At 42.1% G+C, this 19,147-nt stretch overlaps 1 protein-coding gene across 1 annotated transcript; it reads left to right on the top strand.

Moving 5' to 3' along the window:
* The first annotated feature begins 26 nt into the window (after positions 1 to 26).
* Positions 27 to 5,111, top strand: DNLZ (DNL-type zinc finger). The gene is made up of 3 exons (XM_074193586.1): positions 27 to 284; positions 2,222 to 2,361; positions 4,883 to 5,111. Exons 1-3 carry the CDS (start codon positions 27 to 29, stop codon positions 5,049 to 5,051), a joined length of 567 nt encoding a protein of 188 aa, XP_074049687.1. The 3' UTR covers positions 5,052 to 5,111.
* Positions 5,112 to 19,147: the final 14,036 nt, after the last annotated feature.

Raw genomic sequence — 19,147 nt, 5'->3', positions numbered from 1 at the left:
CCGGCCGTTGGCGAGGGGGCGGAAGCATGCTGCGGGCCGGCGCGGGCGGCTGGCGGTGGGCGCGGGCGGCCCGAGCCTGGGTGCCCGGCGGCCGCGCCGGGCCCGCCTCTGCGCAGGGAAGCCTCCCGCGCGGCGTCGGGAGCAGGCGGCCGGGGCCTGGGCCGGCGGGCGGGCCGCCGTGCTGGCGGCGCCCCTGGAGCTCCGGGCCTGGCCCCGAGGCCGGGCCCGCCGCCGCGCTGGGCCGCGTCCAGGCCTCGCATTACCGGCTGGTGTACACCTGCAAGGTGGGCGGAGGGGCGGGAAGGGAAGGGAGGCGCCCCTGCGGCGGGCCGCGGGGCCCCGGGCGGAGCCGGACCGCGCTGCCCCTCGGCGGAGCCCCGGGCGGAGCCGGACCGCGCTGCCCCTCGGCGGAGCCCCGGGCGGAGCCGGACCGCGCTGCTCCGTGTCCCGGAGCCGCGGCAGCGCCACGCCGGCCTGGGGACTGGCCGCGCAGGGTGCCCGGAGCGGCCCGGGAGCGGCGCCCCCGGAGGAGGCCCGGAGGAGGCCCCGGAGCGGCCCCGGAGCGGCGCCCCCCGAGGAGGCCCGGGAGCAGCGGCCCCGGCCTACCCTCGGGCCGGGCCGGCTCTCCTTGGCCCGGGGGCAGCCGCGGGCCGAACGCGGCCTTGGGGCTCGGGGCGGCTCCTCCGGGGCCTCCCCAAGGGCGCCTCGCGGGCCGGGCTCTCACTTCCGGCCAGGGCCTTTTCCTCACCTCGGCCCCGGAAGTAGATCCCCGGCGTACAGAGGGGGAAACCGAGGCAGGCTGGTTGAAAGGACTGGCCCGGAGTCACACAGCTAGCAAGGCTCCGAGGCCGGATCTGAACCCGGGTCTTCCCTAGCCTGCTGCCTCTGGGGGGAGGGGAAGGCCCGGGGAACGAAGGCTGGTGAGGGGCCCTCCCCCCAGGAGCACCCCGATACCAGCTGCTCTTGACCAGGTCATCGTTGTTTTTAATTTAAGGCGATGGGGTGAAGAGGCCTCCCCCGGGCCACACAGCTAGGCGGCCTGTGTCCCAAGCCGGATTTGAACCCGGGTCCCCTGGCCAGTCCGCAGTGGGCTCAGAAGAGGGCAGGAGTGAGGAGCAGGGCTGGGGGGGCGCCCTGGGGGCCCCCAGAGGGGGCAGCGGGGGCGGCAGGGTCTGGGGGGCGCACCAGCCCCGACCAAGGCAGCCAAAGGAGAATTATCCTCATAAAACGGTTCACATTTATCTAGTCCTTCATATTTTACATAGTATTTTCAATTTTTTATGTTTAAAATTTTTTTGTTGTTTTTTGTTTTGGTAAGGCAGTGGAGTTAAATGACTTAGCCAAGGTCATTTAACTAGGTAAATATTGGCTGAGGTCTGATTTGAACTCGGGCCCTCCTGACTCCAGGGTCGGGTCCCAGCCGCCCCTACATGGCACTTAGATCACGACAGTCCCTGAGAGAGGAAGTGTAGGTAATTTACCCATTTTACAGATGAGGAAACCAGGGCTCGGTTTCAGTAAAGGAACTTTCCCAGAATTCAGAGAATCCTGGAGGGATTTGCATGAATGATGCTGAGTGAGATGAGCAGAACCAAAAAACACTGTACACCCTAACGGCAACATGGGGGTGACTTGCTCATTCCATCACTGCAACAATCAGGCACAATTTTAGGGTATCTGAGATGGAGAATACCTTCTGTAGCCAAAGAAAGAATTGTGGAGTTTAAACAAAGACCAAGACTATTAACCTTCATTTAATTTTTTTTTTTTAAAAAGGTATCTTATGTAATTTTGCTATCTTATATATTTATTTTCCTTAAGGATATGATCTTGCAACACATTCACTTTTGAACAGTGTATAGCATGGAAACAATGTAAAGACTATTGGACTGCCTTCTTTGGGGGGGGGGGAAGCAAGATTAGGGGGGAAATTGTAAAATTCAATAATAAATTAATTTTAAAAAAAGTCACTTTCCCAGACCAGGGTTCACACAGAACTAATAAACTAATAAACAGAGTAGAATCCAGGTCTCTTGACACCAAGTCCAGTGTTGTTTCCACTGAGTGTGCCATGTCCTGTCTGTCTCTCTCCACACATCTATTTTCTACATAAAAAGGTAATTAACCTGAGGCCAGGTTGTTTCCAAGGCAGAATGTTATGGGGATATGTTGGGACTGGGGGTCAATGGTAACTGGTTGACAGTGCTCCCCTCTCTCTAAGGTCTGTTGGACAAGGTCAACTAAAAGGATCTCCAAGCTTGCTTATCATAACGGCGTGGTGATTGTGACATGTCCCAGCTGCCAGAACCACCATGTCATTGCTGACAACCTGGGTTGGTTTTCAGACCTGGAAGGGAAGAAGTGAGTATTCAGTTCTCATAAAAATCAGTTAAGTTCATTTGGGTGTAAGGGTTGGGCTCAATCCCAGTGAAGACCCAGAAATGAATTCTTTTTGTTTTTCAAATATACAATATCCTGACTCAAAAACTCATCAATAGCCAGAGTTTTGATACTCATCAAAACATGAGTGTTTGTGTTAAATGCAGATGCACAAGAATGATAATAATCACCATTTTTTTAGCTTTTTAAAGTTTACCAAGCGTTTTCCTCATAGTGATTGTGAGAGGAAGCCATTAGCTTAAGGATCATCCCCATTTTATAGATCAGAAAACTAAGGCTTGACTAGAAAAGTCAAGTGAAGGGGTAGCTAGGTGGCGCAATGAATAGAGCACCAGCCTTGAAGTCAGGAGTACCTGGGTTCAAATCCAACCTCAGACACTTAATAATTACCTAGCCGTGTGGCCTTGGGCAAACCACTTAACCCCATTGCCTTGAAAAATCGTAAAAAAAAAAGTCAAGTGACTTGGCCACAGTTAGACTACTGTTCTTGGCAGTTCTGACTGGAAACTGGATCTCTTGACACTCTCAAAGGGAGTGTGAACTTTGTTTCCCCACTGTCATACTCTTATCATTTGAAATACTCAGAAACCAGTTTAAATAATTATAAGGAAAAATTTTTAAGATTTCTTGCCTTCTCACTGAGGGGAAAGGAAGAAGAGAGAATTTGAAATCCAAAAGTTTTTTTTGGTTTTGGGGTTTTTTTTAGGTTTTTTTGCAAGGCAAATAAGGTTAAGTGGCTTACCCAAGGCCACACGGCTAGGTAATTACTAAGTGTCTGAGGCCGGATTTGAACCCAGGTACTCCTGGCTCCAGGGCCAGTACTCTATTCACTGTACCATCTAGCTGCCCCAAGTTTTTTGGTTTTTTTTTAAGAATTTTAGGGGCAGCTAGGTGGTGCAGTGGATAGAGCACCGGTCCTGGAGTCAGGAGTACCTGAGTTCAAATCCTCCCTCAGACACTTAATTACTTAGCCGTGTGATCTTGGGCAAGTCACTTAACCCCATTGGCTTGTTAAAAAAAATGCAAAACAAAAGAATTTTAAAAATTGCTTTTGCAGTGAAGTTTTTCTTTAAAAAAAAAGATTTAAAAAGGGGGCAGCTAGATGGTACAGTGAATAGAGTACTGGCCCTGGAGTCGGGAGAACTTGAGTTCAGATCCAGCTTCAGATAATTAATAATTACCTAGTTGTGAGACCTTGGACAAGTTACTTAATCCCACTGTCTTAAATTAATAAAAAAAAAATAAAGTCTTTCTTAGGTTAAAAAAAAAGATCTTATTCTGGAGTTAGGACTTCAGAGAACTCTCACTTTCCAACTACCTAGAAGGTATCTTGTAGATCCAGACAGCTGGTACTGCTGGGAGAGTTGACCTCCCTGCCAGGACATCTTCCACTGCTTGTCATTGTGGAAAGCAGGAACTTATTGGGAGACCTGATCATATGGGGCCTGATTCCTGGTTCTACTGCTCTTCTGTGTAGTGGCCTCTGCTTTCCCTCCTCCCTCCCCAAGTTCTTCACTTTTTTTTGTTAAGCTTCCAGGAACGCCAATAACTACAGATAATCTAGTTTAATAATAAGAATAATGTTCAAAAAATGAATGTCCTTCCTTTTGAGAGTTAAGGAGCTGTCAGTAAGTTATACTCTAGTGAGAATCAGTTCAGGCAGATTGGTTTTTTCCAGGCACCTATTTTAAATAGCTACACATAGCTTTTTGATTAGGGGAAGTGGAGATGGGGAGGGTGAGAGCAAAACATTTATTTAATGCCTATAGTATTCTAAGGCTATACAGATATATCTCATTTGAACCCTTATCATCCTTGGGAGGTATTATCCCATTTTTATGATTGAAGAAATTGAGGCAGATAGAGTTAAGTGACTTGACCCAACCACAAATCCTGTCTTGAAGCAGGATTTGAAATCTTGATTTGACCTCTGGGATCTTCCTGACTGCTGCCCCCAACATCCTGTTTGCTCTGCCACCTAGCTGCCTACAAAGGTACTTTGGAATTTGCAGCTCTGTGATTACTCAAGGGCTTCGTGGGTACACTAAGGACCCAGGAATCTGGATAGAAGGTCCACTAGTTAGAGAGTTATGCAGAAAGAAAAGTGGGAGAATATGGAAATTAATTTTATCTATTTGAAAGTTTTGCTTAGGATCAGCCCCCAACTTAGGAAAGAGTAATTAAATACTTCCATCTTTTCTTCCTTCTGACATAGGGCTAACTGTACATCCAGGTATTAATTTGTTTTGCACTTGCTGTAGGTTGTATATTCTTTGAGAGAGGTGGCAAAGCAGGCATAGACCAGGTAGTTAGTGCCTCCTAGGGATTAGCAAGAGTAGGGTGATGCTTTTGCAACTGGTAAATGAAGCCAAAGCCCCAGGTTTGAGCCTTGAACTAAAGGTGCAGATTTCATGTGTAATTCTTGTTGAGTGTGAAAGAGAGCTAATAACCTCAGTTTCATTTTGGGACATTTTGTCTTTAGAAACATTGAAGAAATCCTGGCAGCTCGAGGGGAGAAAGTGAGACGCATAACCAGTGAGGAGATTCTCGAAATTGTTTCAGAGACTGAGGCTGCACCGCAACCTGCTTCTCCCTCTGAGGGGGAAAGCAGCTCAGATCCTGCAGATGTCACAAAAAAGAACCAACCCTGATCCTTGACTTGGATTTGCCTTTGTTTTTTTTAAACATAAATGAATCACCTTCAAATTTCAGTGTACAGTGTCCATTTTGAGATTTTGTAAGCTGTTTAGTTTCATGTCTCAGAACTCTTGAGAATACTCTTAGTCCTTGGGTACTCTCCACATTGGCCTGCTTGAGCAGTCAAATCATAGACATATACCTTCTTCATAATAATCAGAATAAATCTGTGATGCATTTGTATAGTTCAGGAACTAATAACTTGCCAAAGGTGGGGAATGGGTGGGAGGTGATCTGGCTTGAGACTCTGGGAGCTTAGCATGTCTAGATGTCAGACATCCAGAGGGAATGTCCCACCTGAGTGATGTTGTCTAAAGCTTTTCTGTCTCCTTGTTTATTTCCTATGTCACCTGTTGCCACCATTTAAGGGACTGATTGGGGGGCACGAATAGAAAACTCTGACCCGTATTCTTACTCTCGGTGTGAGAACTCTAGACATCCTTATTTGGAAAGACTATACATAAAAGAAATCTCATATCCAAGTTGGACAGGGAGACCAGAAGTCCTGAGCCGAGTTGGGGCCGATGGCAAGCCCAGAGATCCTTGGGTGATAGCAGGTTGAATGACCATATGAGTCCTAGAGATTTGTAGGCCATAGTCACCCACTATACAGTCTTTGTTCCAAGCTTCTTTGTGGCATTGAGATGACTTGGTCTGTGCCAGGAGGCCAGGAGCCCTGCCTTGCCACATCCTGCTCAGCCAGAGGCTTCAGATACAATCTATTAATAAACTGGCATCTAAGGACTGGACCAGGCAAAAGTGAAGAGGCACATGGTTGGACAGCCAACCAGCTCAAGGATACCATCCACTACTATAGGATGCTCCAAGTAGCAGAATGACAATAATAAAGCATGTTGATTCACTTGTGTCCTAAGCATCAGGAGAAGTGCAGAGGATCGAAGGAGACTTTTTACAGGGGTGTCCTCAAAGTCTTACAGAAGTTTGACACTTAATCCTTTTTTCAGTTGTATTTGACTTTATCATGTCCCTTTTTGGCAGATTCTGAAGTGGTTTGTCAATTCTTCTCCAGCTCATTTTACAGCTAAGGAAATTGAGGCAAAGAGGGTTAAGTTGCTCAGGGTCACACAACTAGTAAGTGCCTGAGGCCAGATTTGAACTCCTGGGCTTCCTGACCAGGTCTGATGGGCTATTCACTGCTCCATCCACCTGCTCACTGAACTAAGACTTTTGGCATACTGGATTAGAAATGCTTTGCACATCCTAAAATGCCACATAAATGTGAGCCATTGTTAACAAATGATGAAATTGAGCCTGAATGATAAAATGACCAGGAAGAATAATAATATTAATGACAGCAATTATTAACATCAACATGAGTTTGGTAGCAGGCACAAGGAGGATGTCCTGGAGGTCAGGCCAGGCTGCCAGTGAGGTGCAAAAGGCAGGGATTTTTGATGGGGCTTTCTTTCCCTCCCAAGTCTAATACTACTTAACTCCTGGGATGAGGGGGCTGGGGGGTCCCAGGTCAGTGCTCTTCATGTGACTCCCTGTTTTCCCACTCGGGATGCGGGCATAACTTGCTTTGGGAAACTCCAGTTGCAGCTTACACATAGACTTCACACTTTACAATCAAAAGGTATTTTAGACACTTTTGCATCACCTGATCCTAAGGACGTTAGGAGGTCAACAGGGCAAGGATTGGTATCCTATTTTTATAGATAAGAAAACAAATTTAGAAGAGTAAAGTGATTGGCCCAGGGTCACTATTCAGTTGCCCAAACCCAGATCTCCTCACTACCAGTCCAGGCCTAGTCCAATTCTCTTTCTATTAGTCTATATGAGTAAACCATCTTGAATCCACCTCCCTGGCTTTACAAGATGCCGAAAATGTATTTATTTCCACAGCACTCTGGGATGTGTGCCCTTCAGCATTAATTACCGAGGGCATTCTACAGATATTCACTCTGCTGAAGTCACTGAGCTGGAGAATTAGCAATTTAAATGAACACAATGGTCCCAGAATGCCTAGGCAATTATTCTTGCCTAGGAATAGGCCTGGGTGGGGGCTGGGAGGGGGGGGTGCAGTGCCATGGGTGGGAGGCAGAATAACGAATCCCCATTGTTCTCTCTGTGCATTGGGGGGAGTTGAACTTCGGATCTATTACCCCCCTGTCCTTCCCTCAGTGAACAACCAGCTATTATTCCCCTCCACAGTAACCTTTAGCCAGATGAGAGGTTTGGGGTGGTGGGGGTAGGGAGACTATTGTCATGTCCTTTATTTACTCTTTTATTCTTGAAGCTAAGCAATTTCTATGCCATCAACTGCCAATCCCATGTTTCATAGAATTCAGGGCTGAAAGGACACATTAGAGATCAAGTTCAACCCTTTAATTATTCAGATGAAAAATTTAGGCCCAGATAAATAAAATGATTTGTCAAGGTCATGCAGGAAGAAGCAGAGAGGTGATTTGAACCCAGGACCTCCAATTTAATTCTTTTAACTGTTTCTTCTGTTTCCTGAAGATCTTGTTTTTCCCAAGTTGATCTATCCAAAAATAGATTCTAAGGGAAAAGAAATTAGATGGGGCATATTATTTTGAATGATGAATGAAAAAAAGCATTTATTAAATCCTTGACAAATGTTAGAGATACAAATAAAGAAGATGAATAGACCTTAACTTCAAGGAGTTTATATTCTGATGGTGGAGACAACAGATACAAAGTAAATGGTGGCCAGAGAAAGATATTTTGTTCTGGGAAGTCACAGGGATGTTGAGTAGAGCCAGATAGAAAGCTATTGACAAACCCTTTCCAGAAACAGTGATAGTGTGAATTTTACTATTCTCTGAGCAAGAGATGGAAAGATTGTGAAGGTATATGGGACTTGGCAGCCTAGCCTAAACATTGCTGAAGTAAAAGTATAATCTATAGTCTGAGGCTACCAAAGTAGAGTTGATTTTGTGAGAACTCACCAGTCAAGACAGTATGGTTTTAGCTAAGAGTTTCAAGGTCATATCCCCTATTTTTTTTAAAAAGGAAGAAAAAGAAATAAATTTGGCCAATTGTCCATTGAGGAAAGCAAATTCATTTGTTAATTTTGGGGGATAAGTGTCATGATAACGTTTTATTTCCTTTTATTATTTGGGACTCTGAGCCATTCTTCCTGCAAATTTCGTTTAATAATTTGTCTTCTGTTAACCTCGCCTAACCAAAACTTAACTCATGGAGTAATAATGTCAGGGCCATTTTTCCTCATTGAAAGGCTGAGTTGACTAAAACCTGCCCCATGGGATGTGGAAATGTACTGAAAGGCTTTAGCATTCCTTAAATAAAAAACCTGAGAAGAATCTCAACTATCCCTACTCCTTGACAACGTGCAATTCTGTCTTCTCAATTAGCCTATTTATGACCCTTCTAAATGTAGTTTAACTTGTAACCTGATTTAGTCTACCTATAGAGAGTTTGTTTAACAGTTTGTTTCTTTAGGGAATGTATGAGATTATGACTATTTACCTCTTTGTTCAATTTTTATGACACTGAAGGATGTACTACAATATGTAAACATTATTTCTCTGTCACTGGCATAATTTTGTCTCTAAGAGACCTTGTCTGAATCCTCTTGATTATTGTTCAGAGTTTTCTCTGAGGCCTAAACCTATGACTTGAGCATAATAATAAAATCCAGATTTTTGTCTCTAATTTCTGTATTGTGATAGATCTATTTTTTGAACCTTTACCATTTGAACCAGAAGAGGGGATGATTCTCCCACAACAGTCTCATTGATGCTTTCTAATCTCTGAGCTATCAATTATAGTTTGTAGTCTCTGTGTATCAGGGTAAACGAGCAGCAAAAAGAGTATGTATCTGGAAGACAGTTGGGTGGAATAAGTATCTTTCCTATTGACTTTGCCTCACAACCTTATTCTGGACTTTAGGGTCTGAAATCTGGACATGACCTCAGTCTTGACCCTTTACTTCAGGGACAGGGACATCTAGCCTGCTGCCATATAAGGCTTATGAAATCATTTGGTCTGGCACTGCCAGGGCAACCACAACTGCAGGTGACAGTTGAAATTCGACAAATTTAGGAGCTTTTTATTTTTTTTTTAGGGATTTTTTTTTTTTTGCAAGGCAATAGGTTAGGTGGCTTGCCCAAGGCCACACAACTAGGTAATTATTAAGTATCTGAGGCCAGATTTGAACTCAGGTACTCCTGACTCCAGGGCTGATGCTCTATCCACTGTGCAACCTAGCCACCCCCAACAGGCTAATTTTTAAGTTGATAATTTTGTATGGCCTGTGAATGTTGTTATAAATATCCAAATGGCCCTTGGCAAAAAAAAAAAGGTTCCCCACCCTGCTTTACTTGGTTCTAGACTCTCCTTGGCCATCTATTTATTTGAATCTTAGGATCCTAGGATTGAGAAGGGGAATATTCCCTAAAAGGATAGCTAGATGGTATAGTAGAATGTCAGGCCTGGAGTCAGGAAGACCTGAGTTCAAATGCAGATTCTAGATACTTACTAACTTGTAATCCTGGGCAAGTCATTTAATCTGTGCCTTAATCAATTAGCAGTTTGCCAAGAATGGGCAGAGAGTTGGACATGACTGAAATGACTTAACAACATGTCTCTTAAAATACCAGAAGTTGACCTGTGATTACAAGACTGGAGAACATTCTGGCTGCTTAGATGATATGGGAATCAACATCTCTAGTTTTTTATGTGTTACTGCACCTGAGTCCTTTTATTTTAGGTTTGGGTTGTTCTTTTGTGTTGGTTTTAAATGTCCATTCAGGACTAGGGTTGACAGGGTTATCCTCAGATCCTGTTTCTTGAGTTACCCTATATAGCTGAATGGTCATGGAAGGCTCTAACGGGTGCCAACTATTTAGGAAAACTTTGTTTTTGAGGAGGATCTAGAATTTCAGGGGTGGATGACCAGAGAGCTTGGCCTCATGATGAAATACCAGCAATTCAAACTGCCAGTTTCTGCTTGATCAGCAGCAAGAATCGACATTCCTGGTCCTGCTCTGAGGATAGCAAGGGGCCTAGGGTCCTGAGATTATTCCTTGCCTACCCTACTCCAATGTTCATTCAGTATTGAGTTTTCTGGTACTCTTGGCATGTTGCTTTGGAAACATTGAATTGCTGTCATTTTATCATTATCTCTTAAACAGGTTTAAATAAAGATTTAAAAAAAATTTTTTATATTGCTGTGCAATTGGATTTTTTTTTTTTTTAGGTTTTTGCTAGGCAATGGGGTTAAGTGGCTTGCCCAAGGCCACACAGCTAGGTAATTATTAAGTGTCTGAGACCGCATTTGAACCCAGGTACTCCTGATTTCAGGGCTGGTGCTTTATCCACTACACCACCTAGCCACCCCTGTGCAATTGAATCTTAAAAGATCTAGGTCTTATTATCTGTCCTGAATCATTACTTTGTAGCTCCCTGACTTTGTCATCTGCCCTAATGGGTCCCAAGGACTTCTGTGTCCTTCCATTATGTCACCATTGTGCTCTTAGGCATTCTGAGCCCTTCTATATGCCTTGGTACGAATTCCCTGAAATCAGGTACTATCTCCCTTTTCTGGTGGTTAGTATATATTAAACACTTAATAAAAGCTTTTTTTCATTCAAATGAAGCTAATTGGGAATGGAAAGATGCAAAGTACAAATACTTCTGTGGGGATTTTAGGTAAATTGGAAAGAAAAATCTGACCTACAACTCCTAGTCATGCCTCTTAGGACACCCACAGTAGAATATAAATGGACTCTAAACCTTTGAGTGCAGATTCATGGTGGGTTCTAAATAGATGTATAGTGAATTGAGTGTCTCCAAGTTCAACCTTCTGACCTTACACAGACTGTCTCCTGTTCTAATATGGCAGAGGGCTTAGGGAGCAGATATTGGGAAGGGCCCATGCTCTCCTGTCCCTGGGGTGTGGGGGGTGCTTTAATCTAACTCCTCACCCTTAGTGAAATCCCCCCTCACCTCCTCAGTATTCTACCTTCAAGCCTCTGCTTACCCTTTCTCTCCTACAAGTCTTTCTGGCTCTTTGGAGTTATTTGTACCATCTCCCGCTTGGACTTAGTTCATATTTATGTATTTGTGTACATATGCTCTTCATGAGGAGAATGTAAGTTCCCTGAAGGCAGGGACTCTTTGGTCTTTTTCTTTGTATTCCCAGGGCCTATAGACTTGTTTATTAAATTTAATTTCAAACCTGGCCAAGGCTCAAGCTCTACCTCTCCTGCAGTGAAGGCAAGTCCAGTAGACAAAGGACTTTTAGGCTGGAGTTAGATTGTCCACAGCTAGTTAGTCTCCCTTTGGAATTTTGACAGGTGGGAACTTTTATAAGATTTTCCTATACCTGCCACTCATTGTGACCTTGAATTTGACCTTGTACTATGTTTTTGCAAGCATGTGATTTCTGGGCTAGGTAATGATTCCTCTGAGGTCAGCGCTTTACATTTTATTTCTGTCCTCTCTGACCCTCAGTTCTGAGCACAGACCATTTCATTTAATAGATACTTAATAAACATTTGTTGAATTAAATTAGCTCTTAAAGCAAGAAGGCAATGTGCCATAATGACAAGAGACCCAGAATTGGTTCAGACACTCATGTTCTTTGGCAGATCATTTGATTTTTTTAGGCCTTAATTTCATCATTAGTAAAATAGGGAGTAAAAATACTTGCATTACCTACTTTGAAAGGCTATATGAGGATCAAATGGAATAATGTATGTAAAATGCTTTTAATCGAATCTCATTATTGTTACATAAATCTGAATTTAATAATTAAAGATAGATACAACATATATTAAGTAGGCAGCTAGGTGGTGCAGTAGATAGAGTGCTGGACTTGACTTTAGGAAGATCTGAGTTTAAATTCTGCCTCAGATATTTAATAGCTTCATGATTCTGGATGACACCTCAAACCCTTTCAGCCTTAGAGTTCCAGTCTGTTAAATGGGGATAATAATAGGTCCCAACTTGCAGGGTAGTTATGAGGATTAAATAGGATAATAACATATATGTAAAATTTTCCAAACCTTGAAATGATATATAAATATTACTGCATATGGGCAATTATTATTTCAGTTCCTGTGCTAAGCACCAGGGGATATACAAATGATATAAAGCAAAAAAAGTGCTCTGCCTTCCAGGAGCTTACATTTTAATGAGAGAAGACAACACATACTGGTGAATTAGGAAGGGTTGATGACATAAAAAAAATCTTATGGGGGCATCTAGGTGGTGCAGCCTTGGAGTCAGGAGTACCTGGGTTCAAATCCAGTCTCAGACACTTAATAATTACCTAGCTCTGTGGCCTTGGGCAAGCCACTTAACCCCATTTGCCTTGCAAAAACCTAAAAAAAAAAATATGGTATGGAACGATTGGAGCTCACTGTGAGAATGAAGAATGGGTTTGAGAGTAATAAAATTTAGCAGAGATAAAATGATAAAAGATTATAATTAGATAAAGGAATTTCAGAATTACTGAACATGGAGATGGAACGTTTGTGGCTGATGGCAAGAATTTGTGTGTGTGTGTGTGTGTGTGTGTGTGTGTATTTCAGGTAGAGTAGGAGAGGAGATCATGGGAGGTAAATAGGTAAAAGAAGTGGAAAGTTAGAATATTATAAGCAATATTGGCACAGATATTAAATCCTCTAGGATGAGGCAGGAGTTGTAGGAGAGGGAGATTGCAAGCAAGATACTGAACTCATTAAGAAGGGAGAATATCCTTGGGGTAGTTAGATGAAGGGGAATATATCCATTCTTCCTCTGGACTCTGTGTGCTAGAGCATGGTTTATCCTTCATTCTTGAAGTAGACCACATCAGGGAGACAATGCCATGACAAGCACAAGAAATGAATTTTAGTGAGGGGAGGCTATGCTAAGACACCAATCTGTCTTTCTCCTCCAGAATCATCTGGGTCCAGTGGCCTGATCTGAATCAGGATGACTGGAGATGGCTCTGGATGTGAGGCAATCAGGGTCAAGTTACTTGCCCAACCAAGGTCACACAGCTAGTATGAGTCAAGTGTCTGAAGCAGGATTTGAACTCCTATCCTCCTGACTCCAAGGTCAATGTTCTATCCATTGTGCCACTTAGCTGTCCTGTGCCAGAGGAGATGAGAGAAAGAGCCATAGGTCTTGGAGAAATTAAAAGTACAGCATCTTTAGGGAAAAAAATTTAAGCACCAGAAAATAGAATGAATGTGACAGGAAGTATCTAGGATCATAGTCCAAATCCCTCATTTTACAGATGAGGAAATTGAGGCTCAAAGAAAGAAGAAATGACTTTCAAAAGGTCTCATAACTAGGAAGGAGCAGAGTGAATCAGGATTTGATTTCAGATCCTCTAGTGCCAAATGAAGAGCTCTTTCTGAATCACCACAATAAGGAGGCAGCCAAGGGATAGGAGAAATAGAGGACAAAGGAGGACAGGACAAGGGATAACTAGTGTTGGTTCTGTGAAAGGGAGCAAGGGAAGGGCAGTGCGGTTGTCTTCCTGTGGACTCTCCAGCTTTTGCTATGCTCATGAGATTGCTGCCTGTGTATGTTCATCATCTGTATTTCAAGGTTACTGTTCAGTCACCCAGTCAAGGAAGCAAACACAAAAGAAAGGCCTACCAGGTGGGAGATTGGGTTGCCACCTCTTCCTCATCCAGTTCTCAGGACCTGCTTTGAGTTGCCTCCTCAAGGCCACAAAGGAAAGAGCAGATTGCCCCTTTTGTGCATGTGGCCCAGGCGGTGCTGGCTTAGCCACTCCTGAGTCATCAGTTATTCCAGTTCTGTAGCCAATTAGAAGACCTTTTATCATTCTACATTGCAAATCCCTGAGTCATCTACACAGTTTCTTGGACTGAAGTCAGATGGTGAATCTCTCCTTGTTCTGCAAGGATTGTTCTCAGAGACCAGCCAACCTGCTGACTCTACTTTTAAAATGGAGGAATTGAACTTGATTTCAAAGGGCAAATCACAATTCTGATTCTAGTCCTATGGAGGAGGGCTAGTCATATGTATCTAGAATAAGGGATAATAGATGAAAAACCCAAGAATTTCACTTGGTTTCACAGGTATGCACAAAATATTAAAAGAATCAGAGGGAGACTTTTGGCCTCCCTTAAAGGTAGCTTTTCTAGGGAAAATGTATGACAAGAAATTGTATGGAATGAGAAGGTGTAGAGAGTTTTAGTCAGCACTCTATATTTAGTCTACTATATACATTAGTCTACTATATATAGAATGTCCCTCAAATCTTTTTTATTAAATTTTTATTTTTATTGAATTTAAAAATTTTCCCCCTTATCTCACTCCCCCCCCCCAGAAGGCAATCTGATAGTCTTTACATTGTTTCCATGCTATATACCTTGATCAAAATTGAATGTGTTGAAAGAAAAAGTATATCTTAAGGAAAAAAGTAAAATTTTAAGAGATAGCAAAATTACATAATAAGATAACTTTTTTTAAAAAATTAAAGGTAATAGTCTTTGGGAATGTCCCAAAAATCTTAATAGAATTTTATGCTATGGAGCTACAAAGAACAGAAAAGATATTGGACTATAGTTAACAGGGATAGAAAAATCTAATAAGGATTTTTTCAGGATGGGAGAGACATGGACATATTTGTAGACAGAAGAAAATGAGCCAGTAAACAGGAAGAAAATGAAGATAAATGATAGTGTGGGGTTGACAAGAGAATTTGATCTGTTGGAAGAAATCAGATGGGATGGGATGGGATGGCTTGAACAGGTTTGAAGGAGGAAAAAGTGGCAGAAGGCATCTGAGTAATAGGAGATGAAGAAGACAGAAGAGGGAGCTCATACCAAATGGAATTTTTTCTTTAAAATCTGAGGCAAGATTCTCAGTTGGTAGAGTGGAGGGAGAAAGAACAATGGACGACTTAAGGATCAAAAGGTTTGGAAGAGCCACTGTGAAAAGTCAGTGAATGGTGGAATAAGTAACCTTAGTTACTTATTAGCCCTGGGTAAGTCACTTAAACTCTGGTCTGCCTCAGTTTCCTCACCTGTAAAATGGGGGATCATAATAGCCTAACTTTCAAGATTTTTATAGGGATAAAATGAGATAATATTTGTAAATACAGTACAAGCCTTAAACCTCTTTATCATGAATATTGCATCATTTACTGATCAAAATTCAGAACCTAAATGAGATGCCATGTGAAATTGTATTTGCAAACTTGTTGGCCAATGGATTTATTGAAATTTTTAGGGAAGGCCATTCTAAGGGCCAGAACATTTCTGAAAGGAACACTTGACTTGAATAGATACTTGGCCTTCTGTAGACTAAGAAAGGCCTCACATGAGAACCTATAAACTGCTTACATTACTATAGTATTTTAAGTGTCATATAGGTCATATATCAAGTCTCCTATATAACTCTTTTCACATAGGCATCTTGCACATTGATTAGGAATCATTACGGAGGACTGACAGAGATAGGTGGGTGAAAACCAGGGTGATTTTTTAAGGCATTGGGATTAAGTGACTTGCCTGGGGTCACACAGCTAGGTAATTTAAGTATCTGAGGTCGAATTTGAACTCAGGCCCTCCTGACTCCAGGGCCTGTGCTCTATCCACTGCACCACCTAGCTGCCCCCACTGCGCTACCTAGCTGCCCCACCACGGTGATTTAAAAAAAAATCATTATTTTTAACTACATGCAATGGTAGTTTTCGACAATCATTTTTTTTTTTTTGCAGGGTCTTGAATTTTATGTTTTTCTCTCTCCCTGCCTTCTTGCCCCTTCCCCTGACAGAAAGCAATCTAATATAAGCTGTTCATATATAACTATGCTAAACATAGAGCCTTTTTAAACATGTGAAAAAAAGAACCAAATCCAAATGGAAAAAACAGAGACAAAAAAAAGGAATAATACATAAGACAGTTTTAAAAATTGAAGATAGAAGCTTTGATCTACCTTTAAACTCCACAGTTCCTTCTCTGGATCTGGATGATATTTTCTATCACAAGTTCTTTAGAACTGTCTTTGATTGTGCTGCTGAAATGTGCAAGTCCATCATAGCTGATCACCAAGGGTGATTTTTCTAAAGGACCATTTAATGACCCAATCCTTTTTATCCCTTTTATGGCCTAAAAATCATTGTACTTGAGACAATGGAGACCCAGTAATTTTCTTTGCCCCTCCATTGTAACTCTTCCCTGGCTACAAACACATACACTCCCCATGTTTTTTGATCTCATCTTGAACTTCCCCATGTATTAGTTAAAATGCACAATAATAAAACATCTCTTCTATATAAGGGTAAGGAAGTTATGCAGAAGATAGTAATACTTTAATTTAAATGTGGCCTCAGATTCTTACTAGCTATGTAACTCTGGGAAAGTTACTTGACTTTAATTTTCTCATCTGTAAAATGGGAAAAATAATGAGACACTATTTGTAAATCACTTTGCAAAGCTAAAGCTAAACCTAGATCAATACTAGTTATTATTTATATAGTGTTGTTCAGCCTATTTCTTTTATGGAACCTCCTCTACACCCCCATAACTGCTGTTAGGGCCTAGGATACCTTCCTAAAATGGGCCAACTCAAATAGAACACACCGCTCTACATTCAGTCCATCTGTCTGATGATGGCAGAGAATGGGCTCTGGCCGTCTTTGTTCTGGACACTAGATTTTTATTAATGTTAATCAGATTTGCTCTTTTGGCTATGATGTTGCACTGCCAACTCACTTTGACTCATAGGACCCAAGTAGCTTTGGGACCAAGGGCAGAGATGGTAAGCCAGCAAAGTTTTTTTCAGTGCCCCATGTCACCTACTAGAACTGAAGATTTTGTTAGCCAGGCTGAGCTCTGAGCTTTTGATCTTTCCCCTCTTCTTCCTTTCTCCATCCAGTTATCCTTTCCATATTGAGGGGCTTAGGGGCTTGATTTCTTGCAGTCTGAAAAATCCACATAAAATTTTTTGTCCTTTACTTCATACTAGAAGAAGTCTGAATTATCTTGGTATTAAAAAATAAAATATATTGATATTATACAATACTATATATATAAAATATATATTATGCATTTATGAGTTTCTATATTTTTTCTGTCATCTGTTAGCCTTTGTATGTTGTCTGCAGCTTCTGCAAATCTCCCCAAAAATTCCTGATTAATTTCTTCTGCCAGTCCTCAATATATTGAAACCATGATGGAGAAGTCATCATGTGCAATGAATAACTGTATTTCCATCTTGTGCCTCATTCCAGTAAGAGACAAATGGTGTAAAGAACAAAGGACAGAGAGCCTGTGGGCTTTGTTCAGTCATCACCTTCTCTGTGGACCTTGGATCCAGCAGCCCTTTCCTGCACTTCCTAAAATGGCAGAATTAAGAAAGACATTTTGGAGGTCATCTAGTCTCACCATCTCATTTTGCCAGTGGGGAAACTGAACCTCCTAGAAAGAAAAGGAACTTGCCCAACCTCAAGCATAGATTTAATTGCTGCCTCTCATTCTTGGAATATACTTCTTTACCTCCACCCTTTAAAATCTCTAGTTTCATTCAAACTTCAGCTTAAATGTCACCTCCTACCAGAGACTTTTCCTGATCTAAGATGCTGTTTGATGCCATTCTAGCCTTTGGCCTTTGGTATATAATTCTTCATTGGTAAGTAATTTGCTTCAACCTACTCACATCCATTAACCTTTAGGTTACATGTAGTTAATTATCCAGGGTTTAGTGAACTCTACCCAACTCCAACCCTACTCACAAGGGCTTTGCCAAGGGACTTACCTTGGCTGCTTCATAGAAGATCAATTTGTATCTTCACTGTGAAGTTTATCTGTAGCCCGGTGAAATTTAAAAGCAGCCTGTCTTACACTGTCTTACAAACCTCATTTGCTGGCAATAGTTGATGATAATAATATCATACATTTATATAGCATTGCATAATTTACAAAGCACCTCATTCATTATCTGACATCTTATAAAGCAGACAGGGAGGGACTATCCTTGTTTCACAACTCACTGGGTTAAGTTCTGGGGACACAAATGCAATGAAACGACTTCAGCTGTAAAGGACCTTACCTTGTAATAGGGGAACTCACCCAATGTATCTACACTGGGGCCAGTGAGATCTAAGTTCATAACTTACATAGCATATAGTTGGTATTTAACAGATGCATAATGACTGACTCTTTAGTCCAGATTTCTTTCCTCTACAACTTAGGATCACAGATACAGAACTAGAAGGAACCTTACAGTTCGTGTAAGGACCCGTGAGGAAACTGTGCAACAGACAAATCAAACAATTTATCTGACCTTAGGCAGAAACTGACATAATTGGGATTTGAACTCAGGGCCTCTAACTCCAAATACCAGTTTACCCTGAAGTCTTAGTATAGATACCCTGAACAGTGCTGTCTCTAACTTCTCAGAACGTCAAATTGTTTTATTTCCCTCTACTATTTCTGCTGCAGATAAGGATGGTATCCTCAGGATCACACCAAGAAAGTAGAAGAAGAGATGGAGCCTATTATGTACCAAGAGAGAAAATAGATTAGTTGTTGTTCCCTCTTGTTCAATTCTTCATGACCCCATTTGGGGTTTTCTTACAAAGATACAACAGTGATTTGAAATTGCTTTGTCTAGCTCATTTGTACAGATGAGGAAACTAAGAAAAAGGGTTAAGTGACTGTCCAGGGTCACATAACTAGTAAGCATCTCTTGGCAAAGATACTGGGGTGGTTTGTCATTTTACAAATGGGGAAACCGAGGCAAAAAGAATTAAGTGACTTGACAAGATCACACAGTTAGTATTTGAGGCCAGATTTAGATTCTCTAGGTCCTGAATTCTATTCACACCACCACCTAGTTGCCACCTAGAAAATAAGATGAGCAGCCTTTCTACTCCATTTGTATTCATACATCTCCAAAAGACCTAAGCCACCTTACTGAAAAGGCATGGGGCCATTGTGACCTACAAATCTCTGCTTTTCTCTTCTACCTCTTTCTCTTCCACATTTACTCAGCTAAGAGATTGCCAACCAACTCAGGAATCTGTTTCATATGTAGCCACAGAGAATTACCTCTACAGCCCATAAAAGCC

The sequence above is a fragment of the Macrotis lagotis genome, chromosome 1, assembly GCF_037893015.1.
Source record: "Macrotis lagotis isolate mMagLag1 chromosome 1, bilby.v1.9.chrom.fasta, whole genome shotgun sequence".
Classification (NCBI taxonomy): domain Eukaryota; kingdom Metazoa; phylum Chordata; class Mammalia; order Peramelemorphia; family Peramelidae; genus Macrotis; species Macrotis lagotis.
Note: the sequence above shows the minus strand (reverse complement) of the source record. Positions and strands in the feature narration are given on the sequence as shown.

Bases quoted from the DNA above. Each gene is read 5' to 3' on its own strand.
- DNLZ (XM_074193586.1), top strand. From the start codon at position 27: ATGCTGCGGGCCGGCGCGGGCGGCTGGCGGTGGGCGCGGGCGGCCCGA. The intron at 285-2,221 runs GTGGGCGGAGGG...CCTCTCTCTAAG, and splicing joins GGCTGGTGTACACCTGCAAG to GTCTGTTGGACAAGGTCAAC. The intron at 2,362-4,882 runs GTGAGTATTCAG...TTTTGTCTTTAG, and splicing joins TCAGACCTGGAAGGGAAGAA to AAACATTGAAGAAATCCTGG.